The sequence below is a fragment of the Dysidea avara genome, chromosome 3 (assembly GCF_963678975.1).
Source record: "Dysidea avara chromosome 3, odDysAvar1.4, whole genome shotgun sequence".
NCBI lineage: Eukaryota > Metazoa > Porifera > Demospongiae > Dictyoceratida > Dysideidae > Dysidea > Dysidea avara.
The window spans coordinates 14,328,464-14,348,636 of record NC_089274.1 but is presented as its reverse complement, the minus strand read 5'-3'; the positions used below and the strand labels follow the sequence as shown (position 1 = coordinate 14,348,636).

Sequence of the window (20,173 nt, the reverse complement as noted above, 5' to 3'; positions counted from 1 at the left end):
GGGTTTAACTGCTATAGTACAGTCAATATGTGAGTGAACCTTAAACTAATTGCAACAAAAGCAAACTCAATAGATTTTGTTTCCTTATTATGTCCTCATTGACAGAAAAAAAGTCCTAAGGAATCCTCGTGGGGGAACAATGTGAAAATCACTGAAACATAAACCCACTTTTTTTTTGCTTCTTAACGCTTTTATGGTTTCACAGTATTTATTGTTATATCTCAGCTAGGATGCTACCTGTATCAAAACTTAACATACCATTAAAAAGCTCTTGCAAAGACAAATCTTTTGGTACTAAAATTATCACTCTAGGATAATGTGTTAACAAGTTATTATCAAAATAATATAATTAATACAGGTGATATCAATCAAAGAGATTGTAGCAAATGTCAGTCTGTGTATAACTACTCAACAGGTTCATTATCATTATCATAAGATGTGTTTGTGCACCCAGTTCCCTTGCAGTTACCACAAGCGAGAGTACACTCAATGTTGTGTTTCTTGCATGAGCATCTTAATGTACTGCAGTCAGTCTGGCAGTTGCATCTAATCACCCGTAGCAGATGTTCAGGAGCAGGAGGTAGTGATGTTTGAAGTGGCACAAATCCCTCTTCACACTCCTGCCATCCCCAGTCTATGGGATTAAGTTCTGCAGCTGATCCTTTCCATTCTTGAACTTGAAGGTACACGCGAAGGCTGTGGTACTTTGCTGCTGCTGAAGTTGGTGGCAATGATTGTGGTTTTACATGGGATGTTTTTGAAGCTACTTTTTCACAGAATCGTTTATGTCGGAGGGAATCCAATGTGTCAGTTGACATTCCATTGTAGACTAGTACTAGAGCTTTCTCTCCTGCATCTATCACATCATGTGTGGAAGCTGAATTAGAATGGAACACCTTTGCCTGCTCACGGAACATACTGCTTGCTTTGAACTTGCTAAGGGATGTCCCCTTTGGGTCATTCCATACCAAATCAACAAAAAAAAATCCGGACCCTTTTCAATTTTCATGAAATTTGGCACAAACGTGGCCCCTTTCAAGAAACTTTCTCACACCAAAATTTGGCTCATTTCATAAGTCTCCCTTTAAGTTATGACCACTCAAAGTTTCTGCTGAAAATTTTATTTTGCTTACATGTCTTCAATAAAATGGCCATAACTGTGTTTGTGATTGACGTAGAAACATTTGGTTTAGATTTTTGAAATTCTTATTAAATTCTCTTTCAGGTGATATATAATGTTTTATAATTGCTCAAAGGAAAAGGTCAAACCACAAAAATGTAGCTTTTTCCTTTGATCTTAATTTTCAAAAATATATATTCTTTGATTAAATTTATTTTTGGTTTACATGTTGCTCTAATACCCATCATTCACCACTGTGAGTTTAAAGTTGGGACCAATAGTAGATCATGAGTTATAAGTGTTAATGTGTAGCCTTGTAATCACTGCTGTTTGTACGGTATTTTTAGTGTAATTTCCAATACCAATTGCAAGTTACCTTATATTAGTATGTCAAAAATCATTTTATGCATTAAAATAGTTAGGGTTTGTATTGACAAGGGCTCAGTACACTGAAACCATACTAACAGAGCCACTTTTAAAGCTAAGAAAGTTGGAGCAATAATAAGGCTGCCTAATAAAATAATCACTGATTATGTTTTTGCTGTAAGTTCAGTGTCCTATAAATAGAGGTGGTCTTATTACAGAGGTAGCTATATTTATAAGGGATTTACTGAACAACTAATGATATTCCAATGTATTCTTTCAATTTTACTTACTGTACAATAATATTCGGCCACAGATTATGATGATAGTTTCCAATCTTATACGCGTGTATAATGGATGCACACGACACAGTTATTCATACATATGTACATGTAAAGTGGAATTGAAATGTCATGTCTTAGTGATATCCAAAGCTTCTTGGTCTTAATACCTAGATAGCTGCTTCATATAGTTGCATTAGAGTAGAAATATTCTATTTTAAGTTGGCCCTTATAAAAAGGTGGCCTTTAAGGTAGCTGCTAAGATATGTTACACTGTATATCACTCTGAATCATACTCTGAAAGGGAATGCCTACTACTGCATGGCCACTTAAAGGCCACCTTTATATGTTTGAACCTATAAATAATGCCTTTGCTGGAAAAATGTACACTTCTAAAACCACTATGTATTGTCTTACTCGTCAAATTAAAAATTTGATGGAATAGAGTGGAAAGTGGCCACCTGTATAGAAAGGCCACCACTCCAATAAGGCCAATTTTAAATTGTTGCTGTACACTTATGCAAATGTATTAAGCAGCTACCTACACATTAAGGCCCATAAATTTTGGCCCTAAGGTAACTGGCTTAAACTCCATACATCAACTGTATCATGATAAAAATAGCAATGTAGCTCATAATTTGATTCTATAATTGAAAATCATAGAATCATAGAAATGTTCCATAGAAATTACATTGTACAAAGGTTCACTACAGCAATTGCACACTGATGCATATCTATAGCTTTAAGTGAAATACATCAACAATCGATTAAAGAAAGGGTCAACGCAACTAACTTCAAAGTTAAATCAGAGTGTCATAGTAAAAGTTGAGACTAAAACTGGTGCATATTGCATGACAGCCTCTACAATCATTCACATGGAAACTTGATACATTGATATCAGTACACAATTGAATTTTTGAAGGTATAAGTTGAAAAGAATGTTAATACTACATCAGTTGTTCATTACTACTTGTTAGAAAAGCTCTAGTAGATTACAATATTGAAACATTCATGCCTGTGTGAATGCAGCTACATAACATTGTTTTATTTGTAAGTGTTTCAAATTACAGTGGAACTTGTCTTAGCAGCCACCTGTAATGAAAGGCCACCTTTCTATTAAGGGCCAACTTTAAATTGTTCAAGTAAAAGATTTGTACACATCAAACTATATAAATAGCCACCTACATTATTAAGGCCAAAAAAAATTGGCCTTACTGGCTTAGACAGTTTCCACTATAGCTACATTTGTGTATCAAAATACGTACTTGCATATCAACAATCAGCATTAAATGCTAACAGTAGCAGTTACTGTAGCTAGTGAAAATCTCATCAAGTTCAATATTTCACTACTATATGATGAAATAGTGAACTTGAATATTCGACTTGGTGTCATAATCAGAAACAATATATACAAGCTTGATAAGGGGTAAATTACTTGAGTATATGTATTTAATTACAAGCTTTTACTGGGTTTTCTTACAAAAAAGAAACAAATTAACTTTACTTACAAACCAACAATGTATAAAATAATTGTGATGTACTATTATATAAAGTTACTTGCAATTCGTATTGCATCTTTGCGTATTTGAACCATACAAACAACAGTGATTACAAGGCTACACATTAACACTTATAACTCATGATTTACTATTGGTCCCAACTTTAAACTCACAGTGATGAATGGTAGTTATTAGAGCAACATGTAAACCAAAAATATATTTAATTAAAGAATATATATTTTTGAAAATTAAGATCAAAGGAAAAAGCTACATTTTTGTGGTTTTACCTTTTCCTTTGAACGATTATAAAACATTATATATCACCTGAAAGAGAATTTAATAAGCATTTCAAAAATCTAAACCAGATGTTTCTACGTCAATCACAAGCAAAGTTATGGCCATTTTATTGAAGACATGTAAGCAAAATAAAATTTTCAGCAGAAACTTTGAGTGGTCATAACTTAAAGGGAGACCTATGAAATGAGCCAAATTTTGGTGTGAGAACGTTTCTTGAAAGGGGCCATGTTTGTGCCAAATTTCACTAAAATCGAAAGGGGTCCAGATTTTTTTTTGTTGATTTGGTATGGAATGACCCCTTTCCAACCCCGTAGAGACGTGATGTTGTGTCACACCCAAGAATAGCATGGATGAAGAGGATGTTGTTGCACATGTCTTGACCAAGCTTTTCTTTTGTGGCTCTGATATTCCAGACACGAAGCTTTTTTTGTGTTTTTTTTTGGCTCAGGACGAAAGAAGAGGTCATGGGAATCAAGTCTTGCATGGTAGCAGAGCAGGACAATGAGGTCAGTGTCTTCACCAACTAGCACAGTGTTACTGGTAGTAGCTGATTGAACAGCCTTCTGAACAATCAAAAGATCAGCATCTCCAGGTGCATGGTAAGTTTTGCAGTTGTTCTTCTCCAGTTCTGCACTCAACAAAAAAATGAATTGCTGCTTATTCTTTTGGTTGGCCAAAAACTGGTCCTTCTTCATTGTAGTGGTCATGTTAGCAGCAACTGTCACAGTTGCACCAGCCTTTCCTTTGGATCGTCTCTGATGTGTCATATGTTTTGTATTAATATTTTCATAGCCATCAAATACAACTATGGCATCCATGTACTTTCTTGCTACATATTCTGTGTACTGGTGGCAGATGTCTCCATATGTAGAACCGCGAGACCATGGGATGCGTTGTAAAAGTGCTCCACCATCCAGGACATACTGAATGCCATCATCTGGGATATCTACTGGGACACTACTTTCACAAATCTTCCATATTGCATCAGCAACTGCTGGCTTGTCTGCTTCATGGAGCAAAAGAGAGGAATCAAAGAGAGCAGGTGGATAGCTGCACAACTCATGCTTGAAGGCTAACTCCAGATCATCTGATGATTGCATGACAGTAGTAAGTCTTTGAAAGAGAAGCAGTGGGTCAATCTGAATTCTATCCCCATCAATCTTGACAGAAGATGACTTCAAACCAAGAGTGACTACCTGGTTTTTTTTCTGAAATGTATACTTAGCAGGTGTAGTCCCATTCATTTGTGTCAATATCATGTCCCCGACTGCTGCTGCTTCATCAACATTGACAGCGGGGTGGGCATGCACTCCAGTGGAAATGCTTCTCAGACTTGGGTCCATGCTAAATGGGTTCCTTTCTTGCAAATACTGGAGTACAATTAATGTGTCTTTCCAGTCACGTGCTTGTCTTGCTGTTGTTATATCCTTATTCTGCTCCCCAGTGTTGTAGTTAACCCCGGTGAGATCCTGCATTGCCTGATTAACTTCTGCACAGGCAGGCCTTGACAGCAGCCACAATAGACGCTGATTTTCAGTCATTCCACGTCCACGTGTGAGACCTCCACTGGTCTTTAAGCTTCTCATCAAAACTTGCTCAATGACAAGGTCAGATGAAAGGCCTGCCCACAGACGGTTGCTTCTTCGGATCACATGTAATCCCTCACTGAAATGTTGCAGAACATTGGGATGTTGAGTCGGGAGGGTCGACATCTGCTGCAAATACAGCATGCCAGATTTAGTGTAGGAGTTGTGACCTGAAGTTGCCATGTATGGAAGCATAGCTTGGATGGACTGCAGATGTAACTCCCAGTTACCTGTATGCTCTGCTCTGATAAATTTGCGTAAAATGTCCATCATGCTCATGTACTGAATCCACAAAGCTGAAGTTCTGGAAGATTTCCTCATGGACTCTGCATTCTTCTTAAGACTATCCTTGATTTTTTCCAGAACACAGGAGGATTGTGCTTCTTCAGCACAAATATCTCCTGACATTAACTTATCATAAAAGGTGTGGGCTTCATCCAAGTATTGACTATTACCTACATCAGCAGATTCGGCAACGTCTGGATCGTTATCATCATTGCTTTCTGGTGTTTCAGGTTGGCATGGTAGAGGAGCATTGAGCACTCTTCTCAGTATCAGAGCATTGAGGGCTGCATCAACAATGAAGTGTGCACGTACAGCTCGTGCAATAGCCTTGCCACTCAGCATGTGAACAACTGCATTGGGTGCATAGATTGACTCCAGCATTTCTTGCAGTCCAGATGAATCCATTAAATGTCCAATACATCCCAGAAAGTTCATCTCAGTTTGGAAACCACCAAGACGCAAAACAATTTCTCTTAGATTACTTCCCTCAGGTTCAGATTCAACAATCATGGTAGCTTTCCACCACAGTGGCTGGTCAAATGTTAGGATTGGGGTAACACCATGCCTTCGTGCATGATTACTGATGAACATGAGGGTGGAGTAAATGTATGTGCTGTCACTGGGATTCATGTCTATTATGGGCAAGAACATAATAGATGCCCTACCTGGGTGGTGACCCTGATGTACAAACTGCATCATTCCTGACCATGCAGGTCTGGGAGCTCCAAACATGACAGATGTTTTCCATAGGACATCAAGATTTTCATAGCAGTCCTGAGTCTTTAGATCTACTAGCTTTTGGTAGGTCACAGCTGACATCCCACAACTTTCTTCCTTATGAAAGCGAATCTGGCATGATATTTCATGCATCCACAACAGAACATTCAAGCTCAATAAGGTGTTACCACAGTAGTTAACGTTGCAAAACATGTACAAAAAGTAGGCAAACTCAAGATACAATGTATATGATTATAACTTGTTAACACATTATCCTAGAGTGATAATTTTAGTAGCAAAAGATTTGTCTTTGCAAGAGCTTTATAATGGTATATTAAGTTTTGATACAGGTAACATCCTAGCTGAGATATAACAATAAATACTGTGAAACCATAAAAGCATTAAGAAGCAAAAAAGTGGGTTTCTATTTCAATGATTTTCACATTGTTCCCCCAGGAGGATTCCTTAGGACTTTTTTTCTGTCAATGAGGACATAATAAGGAAACAAAATCTATTGAGTTTGCTTTTGTTGCAATTAGTTTAAGGTTGACCCAATATTCCTGTTAAAATGCCTGTACTACTAGCTAAATTACTATTATGCAGAAATAATCTAACGAATGTAATTTTTCATAAAGGTACATGTACATGTATTACTGATTGTGATTAGCACTGTGAGAGAGAGAAAAGCCATCATGAATGATGAAAATATGTACAGTACAACAAAACAATAACAAAAATTGTAAGCATGTGAGTCCTTGGACAACATGCAATCACAAATAGGTCCACGAATGGAACCAATGTGGGCATGGCAAGGAAAAATATAAGATATATAATTAAGCAGATTCTTGATTGTAGAAAGCTGGTAGTGGCCCAGCAATTGTCTCATAGTAATTAGGGATGTATAAGGCGGTCAAATTCAACCAGTAACTGGACTGGAGATATTCACTTCAATCTAATATAGGCACAGTATGCGGAATTGTCTTGAACCCCACCACCGCGGCAGTTGATGCTACTTAATTGCATGCAAAATTTATGCTGGCATAATTTTGTGTGCTCCTGTTTGTGATTTTATTGTCAAAATCAGTCAGACATCTCACAAATTCCCATAACAAGCATTCTTCTATCATGTACTGAGCTACTGAGATTATTCCATATGATTCTAGCAAGGCCAGATTCTAGTTTTGTGACTTGAGGTGTACGGCACAGACTAGCTAGTGTAGCTATAGCAAAAATTCTCCAGTAGCTATAGATTGGTTTCTCTAGTGTACAGAAAGTAAAGGGTCTACTTAAATGCATGCATGTGTGTATCTCATCAAGATCTCAGTATTGTGGGTTGACTGACTCTAATAAAGAGCACATAAAATTATTTAAAATTTGCAAGTGGGAGTGTTCGTGTCTCAGATTTAATTTTAAGTCGTCACAATGCCGAAGTTGTCTGCAATATCTGACAGCGATCACGAAGAGTCTGATCTTTTGTTAAACGATTCTAGTGACCTAAAGCAATTCCCAGGAAAAGCTCGTTTATGGACTGTGACGTACGTGTGTGTCGTAGCCGTACATGCAGTGATCTTGTCAGGATTTTCGCTTGGCTTTACTTCCCCTGTACTTAGCAAGCTCAAGGACAAGGATACAGTAGGCTACAGATCACTGAGGAGAATAGCATTTCAGGATGCTTTCAATGTAAGTGATGCATTCAATAATGAAATGCTCCACCATCAGTGCAACCAGTCTGAACCAGATATCACTGACCCCAGGTATGCATGGGATTAATGCACCTACGATGAAGTCACCATGCATGTATTTCATTGAGACCATTCACCTGCTACTCCCATTCAGCCAGGAGACAATACCATACCATATGTGAAGTTGAAGATACAGTGTTCGACTTCACATTCGCAGCACTACTCAGCTGCTGATGTTTCTTTGATTGCTTGTGTTTACAGTGAGTAGAGGGCAAAATGGTGTGGGGATGCATCTGTATACCATATTAAAAGGCATCCTGGTAAACCATCCAAACCCCCTGACCCTTAGGCCACTCCAAATAAATTCTCTGTTTCCCATCCACCAGCTCAGAATCTTCCATTATTCTGTATTCTTCCATTAATTTCTGGTTATTCTGTACAGGCTCAGTAAGAGCAATTTTGTAATAGTGTCAGCTCACATGTCAGTGTGCTATAAAGTCAGCATTGGTGTTATTTTTTGCAACTTAAATTATTCGCATTAACATAATTACAGCCATTTCATGGTCACCATGCACCTTTTAATTTCACAACTTTAGGCTATTGAAGACCCTACCCTTTTTTCACAATTTCTTAAAACATTGTAGCAATATCAAATGTAGTTTTTCACATATGTATAAATCAGCAAAATAACACACTTATGTGCAGCTCACGTGGATGGAAATATTTTAAAGGTTGATCTTGTAAGACATGCATACGTTCACCAGGTAGGTTTCTAGCAATACATAACAATGAGATCTACATGTGGCTTGAGGTCAAAATAATGGTGCTATAGCTGTATATGGTAAACCATAGATAATAAAATTATATCCCTACACTTGGCTATTATGAGTGACGCAATCTCTGAATGGTGAAAGGTTTCCTATACTTCTCTGTTGAAGATGGTTCTTGTGCTATATAGTTTAAGGCCACACTCCAAATAAATTCGTCCTGGATTCAGGCATATTTGCATGTGGACGGGCAGTCCATTTCCATTGTTCCATAATGCTCAGTGGTTGAGAACTCTGGTAAATCATTTCGACATTGTTATGCACCCCAAGGTGACTGTTCTATTAGAGTATCCCAACCCATGATTTGCAGTTGTTTGGTTTTTTCTTTATAATTCTGTAGCTGTTACTGCTTTGCTTTTCAAACCATCAAAAGACACTTCTAAAATGGCTAGCCTATGTGCACAACAAATTTCATAAGTGGTTTGCCCTGTAGCCATGACAAATTTCAATCTTTTTAATACAAATAAACATTCATAGCACTGTGGATATTTATCAGATTCCTTGCAAACTTAGTATATGAATTCACTCTTATCAGCTATTTATTTGTAATGTAATTGAATCATGCATTTGTAATTTATGACAACTTTTACAGTGCATGTGTGAAAAGAATAATCAAGACTCCCATAAACTGCAACAACGAAGAAAAAATTGAAATAATTATGTTGATATAAAAAAAAATTTAATTCACTCCACCCATATCTCATGAATGGCCAGAGCAAATTTAATCTAATTTGCTGTGTAGCCTACCCTACCTAGCGGACAGTGATAATGCAAAAATGGAGTGCTTTGGAGAAGGGACCATACAACTATATATGCAGGCATGAAAACTGATTTTTTTTCTTTCTGTCAATATGACGCACCAGCTTTCTTGACTGCACAACACACTACCACCATATGTCTTGATGTGTCTATCATATTATGTAGCTACTACGTATTTATAGTATTATTGGTTAGCCATGCAATAATTTTTCCTGCTATTAACAGATAACAATACTAGCAGGAGCTATGATCACTGCACCATTTGGTGGATGGTTATTTGACTACTTTGGACGTAAGCTATCCATCATCCTTTGCAGTATCCCCTATACTATTGGGTGGTTATTGATTATCCTAACTGTGGCCACTGATGGTCCTGTATTCAGACCACTCCTATTTACTGGAAGATTTGTGTTAGGAATTGGTGTTGGATGGACATCAGTTTCTGGTGGAGTAAGTCATTACAATGTTGTCAAGTATATACATATAATAGTACCACAGTATACAAGGGAATTTTTAATGAGTGTTTCTGACAGTATTGAGTTACGCATGCAAAATTCTTGGGGCATAGTTCTTGAGAGATATTTTGAAACTGAGCAGATTGTTATATGAAGTGGTACATTACTGAGATAGTGAATCAGTTATACTTGTACTAGCTCTTGGGAAAGTAGACAGCTATATATAGTTAGTGGGGCTACACAAACAAGATATGAATTTACTGACAAATATGGATTAAATACATACCATATACCATATAAGAGAAATTTTGGTGTGGAATTAAAATTAGAGATTCGGTGGATGCTTGCAAACTCACCAAATTAAAATCTCAGTACATTTTATTATCTGTGTTTAACCAATTGAAATCACATGTGTGTCCAGCACAAGGTATAGTGACTAATGAACATCAAACAAGTGAGCAAGCAAGCAAAGTGTTGTTTCAAGCTAGCTTGTCAAGTATGGTGTAGAAAATTTGTCAATACAACTATATAATTTATTATTATTTATTTAAATATTGTTCAACACACAGTATTACAACAGTTTATAGCATGTGTACGATTATTTTGTAGATTGCATATTTTAAGTGTGTACAGTGGGTGATTTGTTACATCTACTACTATGTAGGCATAGAAAAGAGTACGTACATGAAACAAAATTTTGCTCAAAGTGGCCATAAAAATAATTTTTGAAGTTTATAGAAGGGCGTAGCAGTTCATGGTTTATAATTGGTCCAGAGGCGTGGTAATCTATAAAAATAAAAGTTGCGGCTGTGATTATCTGATTTTCTCATATGATGTAAAGTTGCTTGACGGGTGGATCGGATTGTGAAGTGTACATGGTCTTTAATATTAAAAGAACTAGTAAGAAATTTCAAGCTGGTAATAAAAATCATGATGTCGTTAATGTCAAGGATGTACATGAAGAGAAGTAACTTTAATTTCAAGGTTTCCACGAAACGGAAGAAAGCATCAATTGCAACTGGACGAGATAGTTGCTTTTTGCAGTTGATGTTAAAGCTATTAGAAAAGGTACGATGTATAGCAAACCTAGTATTTCATATGCTTTACCAAGAATGTGATGATAAGACATGATAATGTGGTTCCGTTTGATGACTAAATGTAGCTTCATCAAATTTAATCTGGCCCACAACTAGCTTATAGTATCTTGGTGTGTATTTTAATGCTATATACACGGAACATCAATTGTTCGGTTTATTTTTAAAATGTATAACTGTGTACCTTTTTCTTTGTTAGTTAGTATCAAGTAATGATGTGTTTTAAATTTATTATGGATAGAAAAGTATATCCATCATACATTGAAGTAAGTCAATGCATCCATGTTAATAATTTTAGGCCACTTATTGTTAATTTTATGTTTTTATGTCTTACTACCTCCATTTGTTCATTATTGTGATGTAATGCAAGTTTTCACCATTATTTCATCATCTCAATGTATATGATTACATAGAAGCTATGAACTAACTTGCTTACATCGCTATAGGCATGGAGGAAGGGGATCTTAGAAAGTTAAAGGGTTAATTAAAACCTCCATCGGGATTAGTCTGCATGCAGCCCATCTAGCCAAGTAGCATGGTTATTAATAAAAGATCGAAATACTGTAATAGAACATTCAGCTAATTCCAATAAAACTGTCAGGTGCATGTAAGGCTGTAGTAAAATTAATAATGAATAAAGAGCCGCCTGCCCACATTGGTTTAGTCTACTTTCTTGATTTGAAACATAAACTTAACCCCCTTAGCTCTTTTGCTAGTAGTCACAGTGATTTCTGGCAGTAGAATAGGTGGCCATGTGTTAGTTTGATATGTGATGAAAAATGTTGAATTGTTATTGTATGTATATCTTCCCCCTGTTTAGTTATACCCAGCAGAAATATCACCTCGTCATTTACGTGGTTCTTTTGTAGTTATGAATCAATTAGCGCTTACCAGTGGAACTTTCCTTGGACAAATTATTGGAGTCTACATATCTTATGTTTGGCTGGCTCTAATACCATTAGCATTTACAGTAATGTTTGTGTCCTTGGCAACAACCATTAAAGAAACACCACGATGGTTAATGACACAGGGGAGGAAGTATGAAGCCAAGAACGTTTTGCTGTGGCTTAGGGGATATCAATATGATGTTGACCAAGAATTACAAGAGGTTGAGAATCGGATACTGTCACAAAAGAAATTAACACTATCAGAAATCTTTAAAGAGTTTAAGACTAAGTCTGTGTACTATCCTGTAGTTCTAGCTTGTGGAATTATGTTTTTTCGACAATTCAGTGGTGCTTTTGCAATCCTGTTTAATGCTGAAGACATATTTAAGCAAGCTGAAATAAAATCACCAGGACTAACTTCATCTTTAGCGACAGGAGGTGTACAGATTATTGCATCTGTGGTTGGGGTTTTTATAGCTGACCTATTAGGCAGAAGAAAACTGTTAATGATTAGTGGTGTTGTAATGTGTCTTAGTCATGCAGCAATGGGTACATATGAATTTCTCAACAACAAACCATACTGTCATCCACCTGATGACCCAAAATGTAAAGATCACCTTTATCCACTAGCTATTGTCAGCATAGCTTGCTATATAGCAACATACACCGCTGGATGGGGTGCTATTGCACGACTATTGTTACCAGAGCTGATCCCATTGCGTGTGCGAGGTGTTGGCATTGGAGTTTCTTTCTTTGTTAGCTGGTGTTCAACAATTGTTGTTGCTGGACTGTTTGATAATTATGAAGGTGCAGTGAAGCCATGGGGTGCATTTTGGACACTCAGTCTAATATGTTTGTGCTCGGTGATATTTGTAGCAATGTTTATTCCAGAAACTAAAGGAAGATCTTTAGAAGAAATTGAGCGTTCTTTTAGAGAGAGAAGACATACGCTATAGCTAATTTGAGTGCATGTTCTTTTCTTCAAATTAATATTGTATTATTATAATTATGTTTAACTTCAAGCAATACTCCCAAATCTAACAGTGGTTGCATCCATATGTTAATCTTTTTCTGTGACATTTTTCACAAGCAAGAACATGATAATTATTATTTTGCCTATAATGTGCTTCCTTGCAGTACTTATAAGAATGATGCACGATTCACGCAAGTGCATTGTTCATGTTTTAGTTACATGTTTCTGACTCCCTGTATTCATAGGCTTTAATCCTTCTCACAGGTCCCTAGTGGGATAACATTTACAGAATAAAGCGCAGATTAATTGCAGATAAAAGCATCTGGACAGGTCTTGGATTACTGTATGCAGTTTGTACAATGTACACAAGTTCAGTATTATAACTTAACAGGTATACATATATATATATATATATATATATTATACACACAACGTTTTACTAGTGTGGGGTAACTTATGATAATTAATAAACAACAACCGTACATAGATGTATAGCTATATAATATAATACATTACCAAACAGACAAGAGGTCAGTGCTTTCTTGACGCAGCACATTAGACTTCCTATACATCATCCTCCCCTGTACTATCAATTTGCAGCTACCAGCAGTAAACAGCTTCCTTGTAGGAAATGTATTCTTCAGGGTAGCCTTTACAACTTTCAAATCAATCTTCCCACCTTCGCTGTACATCGGTTTTACCATAGACACATGCAGAGTCACCAATTTCTTGGAATTCTTCACAAGGGCACTAATACCTTCAGCAGTAATTGACTTCACAAACAATACTACATGAGTCAGTTCCCCATGAGCTGAGATTGTGTCCATAAAAGTTTCAGTTATTCTACTGAACTCCACCTCGATGCACAATTGCTGCAAATTATGACTGCTCACGCATGTAGATGAAAAATACATTATTTCTTCACAACAGTACTTCAAAAGATTCAACCCTGTACACCTTGAAACGATGTCCTCAAGTGAAAAATAACGCCCACAATCATCTAGCCTAAAGTAGAGTAGTGAAGGGAAGTATGACTGGAACAATGAGGGAGAATTATTAGTTGTTTCACAAAGTAAGCAAGATGTCAACTCCAATACTTGCAGATGTGAACACTTTTGAAATAGCTGGAGTAGTTTTTGCCGATAAGTGTCACAATTTTCTTCCTCAAAATCTGCCGTCAGGTGTGTTAGCTTTAAATTGCTAAGTATTTCCCAAAACTCCGGTCCATAATCCAAGCAGAATCCTTAATGTAAATGTGGCTATCATAATCACTAATATCAACACAGTTCAGTCCTTGCAATTTTGCAGTGACTGGCAATGTAGTGTAGACCACGTAGGTCCTTCAAACAATGTACATTTCCTTGTAATTTAAGACGCTCCAAATTGGGACATGCAATAGCTATTTGCTCCAAGTGACCAGGATAAAGTTGGTTGAAGGCGGAGGCATCAAAATACGTAATACAACTCAGGATATTAACATTGCTAGTTGGACTAGTGATGTCCATATTGATATCATATCTGATTGTAAACACCTTATGTACAATTTTACCATTTCTTGCACAGTCAGTTATCAGGAGCAAATCTCTGTTAAAACCTAGTAACTTGAAGTCAGCTGGCTTTAAAAATAAGATGAGTAGCTGTGTGGCCAAACTCTAACTGAAAATCTGGAAAAGCCGTAGAGATGTTCAGTGGCAGTTTACTCCTGCTATACAACTTAAGGTGAGCGGTGTGACCTGCTGGTACTTGACTATTCCATATTGCCCAACAATGCAGGAAGACCATCACCAATACTTCGCTTACCAATGTAACAATATTTAAATTTGGAGGGTTGAAATTAGCAGATGCCCATACTGTTACCCAGGCAAAAAGAATCGCTTTTATGTGAAGAGTGACCTCTCTTAAATGTGTAACAAGTGGTAGTATGGAGATTAACATGTGCTCATTACAGTGTAGTTCAAGTCTCTGCAAGTCTAACATCCACTTTCCCTAATTGGTTAACATTCAATGTAGTCCCCAGTCTGAAGTCTATCACACTGCAGCAGTACTTCAATATATTCACTAGCTTTGATATGGTGATAACAATACAGCTTGACAAGCAGCCGGTCATGTACCTGGTACTAGTCTACGTACCTACCAAGGTAGCTTGTGATCAAGTGTTGTATGATATATAGCATTTAGCTCCGAGCTAGCTAGCTCGAGTGAGCTAGATCATTGGCTGCTCTGCTGGTTAGTAGAGTCTATACTGAATCAATTCAGTAGACATATCAAACTGACCTAAAATGGTCACTTTGCTTGTTACAGGGAAGGTACATAGCTGTATAGCTATGTATACCGTTCTATTCTTCCCTTAATTGGTAGCTATCACAGGGAAAAAGTCACTCTTCCGGACCAAAATTCAGCATGGAAATGTACAGGAAATGTAACTGTTGAACTTACTATATCAAACCTGGAGTAAACCTGTATACTGTAAATGTCACATGTTGTGTGACATTTCCTAAAACATTGGAAATTTCATGTGTCTGTACATTTCCTCTGCCAAAAATTTGACATGTTGTTAGATTTCCTGCATGTATTCAAAAATTTGACATTTACATGAGATTTCCTTAGTCAAGGACACATGGCATGCAGTGACATTTCCTACACTATCCAGAAATTTGACATTTACATAAGATTTATAGTCAAGGACACATGGCATTCAGTGACATTTCCTACACTATCCAGAAATTTGACATTTACACGAGATTTCCTTATTCAAGGACACATGGCATGCAGTGACATTTCCTACACTATTCAGAAATTTGACATTTACTTGAGATTTCCTAATTTAAGGACACATTGCATGCAGTGACATTTCCTACACTATTCAGAAATTTGACATTTACTTGAGATTTCCTTATTCAAGGACACATGGCATGCAGTGACATTTCCTACACTATTCAGAAATTTGACATTTACATGAGATTTCCTTATTCAAGGACACATGGCATGCAGTGACATTTCTTACACTATTCAGAAATTTGACATTTACTTGAGATTTCCTTATTCAAGGACACATGGCATGCAGTGACATTTCCTACACTATTCAGAAATTTGACATTTACTTGAGATTTCCTTATTCAAGGACACATGGCATGCAGTGACATTTCCTACACTATTCAGAAATTTGACATTTACTTGAGATTTCCTTATTCAAGGACACATGGCATGCAGTGACATTTCCTACACTATTCAGAAATTTGACATTTACATGAGATTTCCTTATTCAAGGACACATGGCATGCAGTGACATTTCCTACACTATTCAGAAATTTCACATTTACTTGAGATTTCCTTATTCAAGGACACATGGCATGCAGTGACATTTCTTACACTATTCAGAAATTTGACATTTACTTGAGATTTCCTTATTCAAGGACACATGGCATGCAGTGACATTTCTTACACTATTCAGAAATTTGACATTTACATGAGATTTCCTTATTCAAGGACACATGGCATGCAGTGACATTTCCTACACTATTCAGAAATTTGACATTTACTTGAGATTTCCTTATTCAAGGACACATGGCATGCAGTGACATTTCCTACACTATTCAGAAATTTGACATTTACTTGAGATTTCCTTATTCAAGGACACATGGCATGTAGTGACATTTCCTACACTATTCAGAAATTTGACATTTACTTGAGATTTCCTTATTCAAGGACACATGGCATGCAGTGACATTTCCTACACTATTCAGAAATTTGACATTTACTTGAGATTTCCTTATTCAAGGACACATGGCATGCAGTGACATTTCTTACACTATTCAGAAATTTGACATTTACATGAGATTTCCTAATTTAAGGACACATGGCATGCGGTGACATTTCCTACACTATTAAGAAATTTGACATTTACATGAGATTCCTTATTCAAGGACACATGGCATGCAGTGAGATTTCCTGTACTATTCAGAAATTTCAATGAGATTTCCTAAGTCAAGGACACATGGCATGTAGTGAAATTTTAGTCCGAGATTGTCACTCCAGCTGCTGTCATACCTGACTACTGTAACACTTTACAGATTAGGATAAGGTCTTGGTGTAACCTTAGTGCAATATATACGGTACATTATAGAGGCCAAGGACACGTCATGTAAATTTCAAGAAATATCATATTTACTGGACATTTCCTACATTAACAGGAAATGTGGTAACCCAAACCCACAATGAAATAATACCTTGGTAATATAGGTTTCTTATACATTTTGCAAACTCTATTAAAGTAGGTAAGCTAGCTATATATAGTTGTAATGTACTAATGCTGTCTGTTCCTCCTGAACTGGTGGAGAGGGTAATGCACACTTGGTACCATACTGTCCCCCATCCATACTGTGCTTAGGAAATGTGTTGACACATGACATTTACTGACATTTCCTAGACAGGAAATTTGCATTTTGACACTACCTATCCTGAGTGCAGGAAATGTAAAGAAATTTATGAAAATTTGATCTTTCCTGTGTTCCAGAAATGTCAGTAAATTTCATCTATCCTGCATTAGGAAATGTCAAGAAATACCATCAATACTGCTATTAGGAAATGTCATGGAAATTGTGCCCTATACTACTTCAGGAAATGTCAAGGAAATATGCAAATTTCATGAACACCGAAAATGTACAGAAACATGGAATTTCTGTACATTTACTGGGGATTTCCAAATACCTGAAATGCAGCTTTTCTTCCTGTGTATTTTCATGAGCCGGATCAGTTAACAAACAATTAAACTATTATAATTATATGTCAGTTTGTTACCTGTGCTGTGCAAAACCTCATATGGAGTATAAAAAGCACAGATAAACAATTAGATGTATCAACAAAAAATTAATATATATAATTCTAACAGTTAGTCTATAATCCAACAGCTGCTAGTTTAGACTTGAAGAGTTGTGGACAAGATCACGCCATCGGGTGTGTATTCCAAATCTGTATGGATGAGGGAAAAATGAGTGCATAACTAAGAGTATATATTCTAGTGGTCAGCTGCTGAAACTTCATTGAGTGACCCAGCAGATGGGAAGTAGAGTAAGGTAGCCATAGGTGTATAAGGTTGGGAATTATTTAAACATATAGTTGGTCTTGACAGCATAATAGAGTTGGCCAGTTCACACTGGTAGGCCTATATAGGAAAATAACATTATAATCATTAAACAAAGCATGTCTCTGTACTGACTCAATGATAGATATATCCTTTTGCGAGTGTGCCGGGTGCCCAGACAACGCATACTCCAAAATTGTTTGGCCGGACAGTTGACCTTGACAGATACTGGACAATCGTTGAGGTTGTGTCACGTTGTAGAAAACCCTTAACTTTGTTAGTATAACTTCTCAAATATGTTGTGATGATGACAGTTTGGAATCAATAACTACATGCCCAAATAATTTGTGTGTGCTACTTCACATATAACTTCATTGTGTATAATGTACTGAAAACAGATAGGATTAATCTTGTTTTGAATTCACATTTTTGAGTCTTAAATGACATCACCCCACTTGTTCTCCCGCTCTTCTAGTGTGTGTACACATAGGTCCTACTGGAGATAGTGGCAGTCTTCTTCTTCTGAATGGGTCTGTAAAGAATGACATCATCAGCATCAGGTGCTTATTTAGTCTGACTGATGAGATGATATTATTAGGTTGGTCATTTATTAATCATAAGAACAACAAAGGGGCCAGCACAGTCAGTGCCTTGTGGGACCCCAACACAGCAAAAAAAAGTAGTGAATACTGTGGCAAATAGTGAATGTCACTGGAATTTATTAGTGATGGTCACTAAAATGTTTAGTGACGTTCACTATTTCCCACAGTATTCACTACTTATATTTTTACTGTGAAGTTTTACATCAGCAGGGTCACATTGTATAAGTCCCATGATATCGTGATTATCATCATATAAAAATTTTCATATTGTGGCATCACTACTTTAATTTGTTCACCATTTTATTACCCGTTGATGTCTATCTGAAAGATAGTGCTTTAACCATTCTAGAAGGTTGCCTCTAATGCCATAATGATGTGATTTTTGATATAGGTCCTGGTACTGGTGAGAAACGCCTTTGAGAAATCTAGTAAAATAACATTGTTAGTTCTTTGTTGTTTAAATTTACAGCAAAGTCATTAAGGCTAACACGAAGAGCTTTGTTTCACAAGATCTTGCATAGCTAAAGCAGTGTTGCTCACCACACAAAATGTTATGGTCAGACAGATGTAAGTAGTCTAAAGTAGATGTGTGAGTATAGGATGTGCTCTAGTAGTTTAGAACAAATGTGACCGAATTTGACAAAACAAGGCTTCCACACACATCCACTTTTATGACTTTGAAGTACCATAACTCAATGTAGCAGTATGCCATTGGTCTCAAATTTTGACCTGGTATTGTACTATGCTATGGAAGGACTTTGTGAAACGTTTAGGCCAATAGCTTGCTGAGTAGTTAAGTTACCGCTGGTTAAAGTCAGAAAATTGGATGTGTATGGAAGCCTTGTTTTGTCAAATTCGGTCACAAATACATAGTTGGTACAAAAAGTACAATCACCCATTTTAAGATGGGAATGATATTTGCCTGCTTCCAGTCCAGGGGAACAGTAGCTAGATTGGTGTATTGAAGCCTGAAATATAAAAGTAAGTGGGGGCAAGCTCTGTGTAAAAAAGCTTCAAGAAACGAGCAGGCATTCAGGAGGCATCTAGCTCTTGTTTTAACTTAGCTACAACATTTTACGTATTCAATAGTTGTGCCTTTGTTGAATCTACTTCACTGATGGATGTCATTATGCTTCAGAGAAGTAATACTACAATATTACATTGACTGTTGATATACGACCACGGTGCATTTGGTTGCAGAACCAGTTCCATCTGTTAATGATGTTATGTACTTGTGGTGGGCTGCTTGGCACTGTTGTTGAACTACTTTTTTATAAGCTTGCCATTTATTTGGGGAGTTGGTTTGTTTAGCTATGCTATAGAGATGTCTCTTCTTGCAAGATAGTCATCTGATGTAAGAGGTATATCCATGCATGGCTGTTTGTGAGAAGTGCAGGTTGTGATTTAGTTTGGTATAGGGGTTATGTATATATTTAAAGAATAGTGATCTGTAGGGTGTCAGTGGGATTAGACTGGGAGAACTTATCAAGAAATTTGTTACTAAACTGTGCTGTAATTTAATAGATTCGGTATTGCTTTATTCCATAATATGATCTCTCTTGGTTTTGGTTGTTGAGGTGTTAGAGGACTGCCTTGTGACCCCTGATGCCAGGAATGGTAAGACAAGTACTGATCAGAGAGAAGGTCTGTTAGTGAAGAAAAGTTC

The 20,173-nt window shown here is 36.8% G+C and overlaps 3 protein-coding genes across 3 annotated transcripts; 1 reads left to right on the top strand and 2 right to left on the bottom strand.

The window, feature by feature from the left end:
- Positions 1 to 19: 19 nt before the first annotated feature.
- On the bottom strand, positions 20 to 3,339 carry LOC136248348 (uncharacterized). Its single transcript, XM_066040137.1, has 2 exons — positions 3,322 to 3,339; positions 20 to 950 (listed from the first exon to the last, which is right to left on the bottom strand). The coding sequence occupies exons 1-2, from the start codon at positions 3,337 to 3,339 to the stop codon at positions 405 to 407; spliced, it is 564 nt and encodes a 187-aa protein (XP_065896209.1). The 3' UTR covers positions 20 to 404.
- A 550-nt stretch (positions 3,340 to 3,889) lies between these two features.
- LOC136248347 (uncharacterized) lies at positions 3,890 to 5,146 on the bottom strand. The gene has a single exon (XM_066040136.1). The coding sequence runs from the start codon at positions 5,144 to 5,146 to the stop codon at positions 3,890 to 3,892; it is 1,257 nt and encodes a 418-aa protein (XP_065896208.1).
- Positions 5,147 to 7,514: 2,368 nt separating this feature from the next.
- LOC136249499 (solute carrier family 2, facilitated glucose transporter member 8-like) lies at positions 7,515 to 12,962 on the top strand. The gene is made up of 3 exons (XM_066041521.1): positions 7,515 to 7,828; positions 9,642 to 9,866; positions 11,786 to 12,962. The coding sequence occupies exons 1-3, from the start codon at positions 7,571 to 7,573 to the stop codon at positions 12,806 to 12,808; spliced, it is 1,506 nt and encodes a 501-aa protein (XP_065897593.1). The 5' UTR covers positions 7,515 to 7,570; the 3' UTR covers positions 12,809 to 12,962.
- The last annotated feature ends 7,211 nt before the right edge of the window (positions 12,963 to 20,173 follow it).